Source organism: Cariama cristata, unplaced genomic scaffold (genome assembly GCF_000690535.1).
Source record: "Cariama cristata isolate BGI_N322 unplaced genomic scaffold, ASM69053v1 scaffold34187, whole genome shotgun sequence".
NCBI classification, from domain to species: domain Eukaryota; kingdom Metazoa; phylum Chordata; class Aves; order Cariamiformes; family Cariamidae; genus Cariama; species Cariama cristata.
Genome location: NW_009625531.1, coordinates 1 through 8,236, shown reverse-complemented (window position 1 = coordinate 8,236; position 8,236 = coordinate 1). Strand labels below are relative to the sequence as shown.

Genomic DNA, 8,236 nt, shown 5'->3' with positions numbered 1-8,236 from the left:
CCGTCTTCCCCACATAAGGATCCCTCCTCACACAGTCACCAGGTCAGAGTCAGCAGCCCCATCCAGACCCCTCCACAGGATCCAGAGCCAGATCCCCCTTCCCATGCCCCCAAAGCCTCATCTAGAGCAAAGCAAGAGAAGTTATTGCTGTTTTTCCTTCCTCTCAGTCCCTCCATGACTCCACCCCCCTCAGCCTGGTCCCACCACCACCAGGGAGGCATGCTCCTGTTGTCCCCACGGTCCTGGTTGAAGAGTGATCCCGCACAAAAAATATATCCTATAGGCAACAAAACACCCAAAACAAAACAAAAATGTGTCAAGTGAGGTCTCAGTCTCTGTCCCTGCAGACATCTCTGAGCAGACGGAAGGCATGGGAGAGAAGGCAGTTCCTGGTCAAGGCAGAGATACGGATTCCTTTTGCAGCATCCAGGCCAGTCAATCCAGCAGAGTCAGGCAGGAGGGTTTTACTCTTTGGAGGAAGGAGGTGGTAGAAGACAGGGAAGAAGAGTTATCAGTCGAGGTGTCCCAGAACAGGGAGGTGCAGTGGTCTAGAGGAGGCAGAGTGGCCCAGGCTGCCCCTGGGGGATCAGACCCAGTCATTTGGCTGGCTAGTTGGCACAAACAGTCCAGCAAAAAATCCAGAAATAAGACAAGGTAAAAGTCGGTCCATTCCACCATGAAGAGTTATATATATTTATATATATAATATATTATCAACCCAAGCTGAGTGGAGGCAGGGACATCAGCTAGATCTTCTGCTGTGGAGAGAAGAGGGAGAGATGTTAGCATGCCCAGAGAGCGAGCAATGGAGGCATGATCATGGTCCCAATGGATCAGGCAGCAATTATCAGAGCAGAATTTGGCTGGCCAAAGCACCCTTAACAGCACAGCAGGATCCGTCACCACTGTTCAGATTGGGCAGGACACTGTGGGACATACCAACACAGGGGAAAACATGGCAGCATCCTCCTCCACCTCAGGCTGCGATTCCTGCCCCTCCTCCTGCTGCAGACACACAGGGGTTAGTAGAGGTGATGGAACGGAGTAAGGGGTGTTAGTTGTGGGAGCCCAGTTCTCCCCTCCTCCTGCCAGCCAGGACAGTGATGTGTCATCTTCTGCACCCCAGTCCTGCTCAGTCTTCCCTCATCAGGAAGAGCTGCTTACCATCAATGGCACTGCCTTCACCGGCTCCGTATCTCCAAGGTCACCAGTTCGGTCCAGTGTTCTGCTGTGGTCCCTCTCATTAAGTGTGGAATAGTTGTCTGGAGCAGGAGAGGGGACAGTCAGTCACGTCACCTCCATAGGAGGCAGCGTCAGCCCCACAGATATGAGCCCTGCCCACTCCCAGCATACCAAGGAGGCAAGATGCCCCCATTCCACTCCCTCCTACCTGGTCCCATGTTGCTCATCTGGATCTCCTCCCGGGAAGATTTCTTGTCTACAAGCACAGGAGAGCAGATCAGACACGGCGCCTGCAGCCACAAGCAGCAGAGGAACCACTGCCTACCCCAGCTAGAGGAGCCCAGACCCAGCTGCAGCACTGTTGACCCAAGGATGCTACAGGACCTATGTTAACTGTATGCACAATTTCTAGCCCTGAGAAGCCACTTGAAGCCCAAACTGATGGCCTTGTGTGAGCAGCTGTGGCGGCCAAGAAAGCCAGGGCTGAAGAGCAGGGATGGGACAAAGGCTAGCTGTTCTGGGTACCCATAAGGTGGAAGGATGACAGCGGGAGCAAATGCTGAAGGGAAGACACATACCTGTTTTTTGGTTCCTGTCAATGAGAGGCAAGGTGCTGTCATCAAACGAGTTGCCTCCCTGGGTCCGAGAGGCATTGCTCAGGTTCACCTGGAACATCAGAGAGTGACCACTCACACCCTGGCCCAGACATCCCTTCCCCATAGTACATCCCACCTCTCCAGCCCCCAACACCAGGACGGACCCAGGAACCCTCCCACAGCCCTTGAGCAAGGGGCCTGAAGCAACCAGAGGGTGCTCCAGAGCCCACAGCTGTACCTACGTTACAGAGTGGAGGCAGCCTGCCTGGACTGGGTCAGGAGAGCACCCAGCCCTTAAGAAGCAAGGACAGTCCCAGCTTTTGGGAAAGAAACTGAGCCCTGGAGAACCTTGTTCTTTCAGCACTACTGTAGTAGCTTTTAGTGCTGCAAACTTTCCTGCCTGCAGATCTGCACGCCTACCTGTGGGACACAGGGCTTAAAGCTTTACAGAACATCTCTTCCTCAGTAGAGACTTCCTGCCAGCTACTTGCTGAGAAATGGCAGAGGGGACACCTTCAAGGGTCTCCAATCCCACCAGCAAGGTAAGAGCTGAAATCCAGTACTGCTGAGCTCCAGGAACACCTTTCTTCCTGCTGCAGGACCCTACCTACTACCCCAGCCACAACAAGCCATCCCCATACCTGAAAATCTGACTTCTTCCAGCCTTCCTTCTCAAGGGGCTTCCGCAGCTCTTTATACCCCCAGACTGTCTGCAAGACGAGGGCAGCTGCTCGGACTTCTCTCTCTGAGCGGTTCCTAGGAAGAGGTGAAGGAGATGATGTTTGGAAATACCCACTGCCTTGAGGAAGCTCCTGGAGAAGCCCCTCTCTGTCCCTTACATTATCCTTCAAGCAGAGCCTACCCAGATTTGTTGATCAGCACCAACTTCTCAATCCCCTGTGTTTCCCGCAGCTTCTTGGCAGCCTCAAGGTTGTCCACAATTACTTCATTGATGGTGTTGAGGATTGACACCACTGTGTCCTCAGAGAGGTTTTTGGCTGGGGTCTGCTGGCCTCCAGGCAGGTTCTTCACTAGGTTGGGGATGGCATGTTTACCTGGGAAGTGGAAAAGAGCTGGGCATGAGCAAGCGAGGAAGAAGACTGCAAGGGTGAAAAAACAAAAACAACAACAACAAAAAAAAATCACTGCAGAAGGATAAAGGACAGGTGACCAATTTTGATGTTCTTCTCAGTGGAGCTCAGCACATGCTGTGCTGGGAGAGGAGCAGTAGACAGACACTGGGCTGATGCCATGCCCCATACACTTCCTCAGCTGCCAAGATCAGGAGGAAGTTCGTGCCTAACCCAGATACAGAGAGCATGACATCCTCTCATCCGCAGCCCTCACCTATCAGCTCTTTGTTACGCAAGTCGACAGCCAGGTTGCGCAGAGCTCCAGATGCTGCTTTCACCACTCGCTCGCTGTCATGGGTCAGGAGGTCAGCAATGGCAGAGAGTCCCTTCTCCTGGCGCAGCGCCGAGCGGATGTACCGGCCATACTGCAGGGGAGAGGCAGAGCACCAGAGTGTCACCTGGGCAGGCACAGTCTCTCCCTGCTCCTGGGGCTGGGGACACCACTGGGAGCCTTGCCACCGACTCATCTTGGGAACTGAGGGTCCTGGCTACACCCACAGTGAGACAGACTGCAAAGGTCCCATTGCTGTCTTGAAGCCCCACTGCAGGCCAGGCAAGCAAGATTTCCCAGGTGGTCTTTCCATACACACCAAGAGAATGCAGGTCAAGGGGCTGTAGAGCAGCCCCAAACCTTCATCCCCTGCCCCCAGCCTACAGAAGGGAAGGAATGGCAGGGACCTGGCTGCAGGCAGGGACACAGACAGGCAGCCCTTCAGAAGACACAGCTGGCTGGGAGCACAGAGCCCTTAAGAGCACAGGACACATCTGGTTCACACCTGAACTGTGCTGCTGAACAGTACTTTGGGCAGTGAGCCATGCACGAAGTGAACAGCCTGAAACAGCAGAGCCTTGGCTATCTACGGCTCTGCTGGTACCCCAAGGCCCCCAGCCCTGCACCACAGATGAACGTGGACACGGCCAGCTCCGCAAGGCACTCACCGTCCAGCTCCCAGAACACAGGTTCTGAATGGCTCATGCTGAAGCTTCTAGGATGGCTGGAGTCTTGCTCTCCTTTAGAAGGGAGATGTATATCCGGACAACTTCTGGCTGGAAGAGGAGCTCATAGCCTGCCAGGAGAACACAGGTAGGAAGGACTTACTCAAGGGCTCTGCTAACATCTGGCTAATTCAAAGAAGCACTGCTGGGCAGACAAGGCTGGAAGCTTTTACCCAGGCTCACTGCTCCCTGGAGGCTGGATCCTCGCTACAGAGCGGGTCAGGCTGCCCCTCTGTACCAGAAACCCCAGCCCTCAGCACCATCCCTGATCAGGGATGCCATGGCTGCTGCCCGCAGTCCCCAGTGCACCCCTGCAGCTCAGAAGAGGTTTGGGCTGAGCCGCAGCACCCCTGTCATCAGCAAGGGGACTTCGATTTCAGTACGCACCTGGCTGAGAAGTACCCAACCCAGGCAAGGGCATATGGTGGGGCAGCAAACTCGGCAGCCGGGCACGGTGGTAGCAAAAGGCTCAGTCCACACTCTCAGGGGGAGGGAGAATAAACACCTCAAGCAAGTGGCCACCAACACCACACTGAAGAAGCTTGCGTTCAGCTCATCCTCAGAGACTGAAGGCATCAGGTCCCTAGCTCTCCACTACTCTAGCAAGCAGGTAGGAATCAGGCCTTCAAGTATTTACTCTTTTCCATGGAAACATACGCCCAGAAGTGACTTCTAAAGCAGTGGTGAGACTGCAGTTTACAGTTGTGAGGCTGAGTTTTCCATCGTGTTGTCTGTCCCTAGCTGTGGTGAGGGATGTCCCCAGCCCCCAAAGACAGAGCAGATGGCTTCTTGGGCTTCCACCAGAGATGGGTGCCAACTCTTCCTACAGCCCAGGTCAGCCTGAGGAGCCATCACTGCATATTTGAGCTGCTCACAAGGTCAGGTCTGTCTTAAGTTTCCCCGTGATTCTTCTAGCTTGACTCTTCATACCCCTAGGAGCATCAGGGTCCTCCCAGGAACCACAGGGTGTTTTGGGGCAGAAGGAGCTGAACTCAAGCCCCAGGCTAACACCCACTGCTTGGCCAGGCAGAGAGTGACTGTGATTCACAGCCTTCTAGGCAGCGAGCCGCTTGTCCCCAGAGGCTTCTTGGAATGACCCTTCCTCATGCTCATGCTGGAGAACACTTTAAGGTAAGGTGTTTTTGGCTTTAAATCCTGCCTGTTCTCCAGGCCCAGGAGAAGAGCAGGCAAGGCGGCAATTGTGCTGAGAACTTTGAGACTACTAGAGAAGGCTACCCTTCCTAGGGCTATATCACCATGCCCTAGGAAGCCTGTCTTGAGGCAGCACTGACCTCCTCCAAGCAAAACAAGCATCCTCATAACTGTCTGTGGCAGAGCTAGTGTTTTAACAAGCACCTGGGCAACCAGGAACACCTCCCCCAAACCAAGCCTCTGCCCATTTGAGAGGTTCACTTCAAAGGGAAATCAACTCCACACACTCCTCTCCTGGACTGCATGTGGAAAAGCAGCTCTGCACACCCAAGCCCAGTGCAAACACACCAAGGAACATACCTTTGGCTGGAGTTGTTCTTTTGGGAAAATCCACTGTATCGGCACCAGGGTCTTCTGGGAGCTTTTTACCTTCAAAGGGCAAGGAGAGGCATAAGACACCTCCTCTCCCTACCCATCTCAGCCCAACAGCCCTTTGCCACTTGCTACAAGAACAAGCCTAGAGGCGAGCTGAAGCTAAGCTACCAGCATGTCCCAGGAGGGCGTGTCAAGGGCATTCGCCACAGGGCAGGCAGTACGTGCCCAGCTCGGGGCGGTGGGGGGAGGCCAAAGAGAGCTAGAGAAAGCACCCAATCAAACCATGGAAAAATTAAAACCAAGAGCACACTCACCTCTGGAGAACCATTCGTCTATTGGCGAAGCGGAGAGAAGGACAGGAGAGAGGGGAGGCAGGAGGAGAGAGGTGCCGACAGCATCATGGGGCAGATCATTTGGCAAGAAAGCAAAGGGAAGGGGAAGGGGCAACACAGGAGAAAAGGGAAGGTGTGGAGTTAGTGGACATCTATCCATCACCATCCCGCCACCACAGAAACCCACCATTAGCTTGTGTCAAATGCTTTCGGTAAGCCAAGCAGTAGCTCCCAAAGCCAGGGGAAGCATGGACCACTGCACCTCCAGAGAAAGCAGCAGTTTAGCCTTCACACAAGAGACACTGGAGTAGGAGCACAGAGACCTCAGAACCCCCCCTCAAGCTCCACTGTAGTAGATCCGTCTTTAAGCCCATCTCCCTCCATGCTGTTGCTACCCAACGAACCTTTGCCCTTCTTGGCACCAAAGCAGCTTGCAGCATGGGGCCCGGTGCTGTTGGCAGGGGCCAGAGGTGTCTCCTGGTAGCGCTCGGCATGGGGGATCTCACGGTGGACTTGGTAGGACAAATTTCTGAGCAGGCACACACAGTTCTCCACCAGCTAGACAGAAAACCAGATAGCTTGACTTGGGAGCAGCACATGCCCATCCCATGACTCTGAGCGAGGGCCCCGTCACAGCTTGCAACCCAGAGCCAGGCCAATGGGGTCTGAACTGGGATCGGGGGATATGCAGCTCCAACTCAGACAGAGCTGGAGCATACCCCCATCTCAAAGCAGGCATGGCCAGTTCTGCAGGCATGAGTTCATATTCTGCTGGGCCAAAAATCTCTCTGCCATAAGCATGAAAGGTCCAAGGACAAGGCTCGAGGAATATTTAATTCAAACGCCTTGTCAAGGCAGGTCAGGGAGCCCTGGGCCAGGGGATACCAGCGTGGGGATGAGCGACATCAGTAGATCCCCGTTGGAGGGCTCGCATTCCTATTGCAAACTGCAGGCTGAGTGCCAGACACCACCTGGTCAAACAGTACACAGGTCACACCCCACGCAGCCTCTCTCTTCCCAAGCAGAGATTGTGCAAATGCATGAGCCTGGACTGGGTTTTCCCAAGCTAGTAATGCCAGACCAAATCTCTCCTTGGTGAAGACTCCCCCCGTCCATTCTTCATCCATCTTGGTACGAACCCAGCTTCTGCCACCACGAACAGCAGAGCACTGCTACAGTTGGTTGACAAGGGCAGAGCTCTGTGTGTGCCCAGACAACACCCCTGCTGTGGTACCTTGCTGTCAGAGTCCTTCTGGCCAATCTCAGACTGGACAATGTAGATCAGAGCATCCACCAGCCCGTCGCATTCCCGCAGCTTCCGACGGGCCTCGCTCCTCTCTGAGCTCACGTTCCTGGCAGGCAGGAGAGAACCATCATGGGAGAGACAGCTGAGGTCAGGCGAGCAGCAGCCCACACCCAGCACAGCTCAAGCCAGAGAAAAACCTCCTGTAGCTCCCCTCCACTGAGGAAAACTCCTCCAGAATCAAGGACTGCATCACCAGTAGCTGTCCTAGGACAGCAGCTCCTCTGCAGACCTCCCCTGGCAGTCCCAGAAAGCTGCCAGGAAGGAGCATTACAGCAGCCCCAACCCACGCCAGCTCTCTGCCAATGGCTGGTAGAGCCCCCTCCCATACCTAAGGCAGCCAGCAGTGTTGGTGAGCACTGACTCCCACTCGATGTGGCGGGGTTTCGAGTCCTCGTTGGGTTCTCGCTCCCAGCCTGAGCGGGGAATAACAACCTCGTTGGTCAGAGCATGTAGGGCATGATCCACAATGGCCATCTTGATGGAGTCGTGTGATGACAGGTTCCACAGTGTTCCTGAAAAGCCACAAGTGGGAGGCGATCAAATCAGACCACGTGGGCTTAAAAACCCACACTGTGCATTCCTCGCCCAACAGATTAGCCCCTCCTCTCCTCCCTGGAGCCATTACCTGTGATGACCTCTGTGAGGTCCATGTCATGGGCCTTCCGCAACAGGCGCACCAGAGCAGGTACCCCATCGCAGTTCTTGATGGCAATCTTATTGTCTTGGTCCTTGCCAAAGGAGATGTTCTTTAGGGCTCCACAGGCACCATAGTGCACCTCTTTCTTGGGGTGGTCTAGCTTTTTTGCCCTTCAGCTTGCGCACCTCCGTCTTCACCTTGTCATTACGGTAGCAGAGGTGCTGCAGGTAGGCGGCCGCGTTGGACTTGACAGCATCCAGCCGGAAGCTCAGCATGGCTATTACCTCCGGCAGCTCTGGCTGGCGCCAGTTACCTGGGGCCGGACCTCCCTTCCGCAGGCTGTCCAGACTAGCCAAGCTACCCCGCTCGTGCTGAGCCAGAGGGGCCCAGTAGTACCGGTCGGGGGCCACTTCATCCACCAGCATGTCTTCATAACTCCTAGAAGAGAAGACAGCAGGTATCAGCACAAGCCCTAGACCTGGGGTGGGCACTGCACCCCCTCCAACCCACCAGAAAACGGGCTGAGG

At 54.9% G+C, this 8,236-nt stretch overlaps 1 protein-coding gene across 1 annotated transcript; it reads right to left on the bottom strand.

The window, feature by feature from the left end:
• Positions 1–304: 304 nt before the first annotated feature.
• LOC104164347 (catenin delta-1-like) lies at positions 305–8,143 on the bottom strand. The gene is given in 14 exon segments (XM_009703642.1): positions 305–758; positions 1,165–1,262; positions 1,391–1,438; positions 1,761–1,848; positions 2,420–2,534; positions 2,641–2,833; positions 3,126–3,276; positions 3,851–3,978; positions 5,420–5,488; positions 6,171–6,324; positions 7,001–7,118; positions 7,401–7,584; positions 7,698–7,876; positions 7,878–8,143. Coding segments are annotated over 14 exon segments (1,794 nt in total). The 5' UTR covers positions 8,135–8,143; the 3' UTR covers positions 305–746.
• Positions 8,144–8,236: the final 93 nt, after the last annotated feature.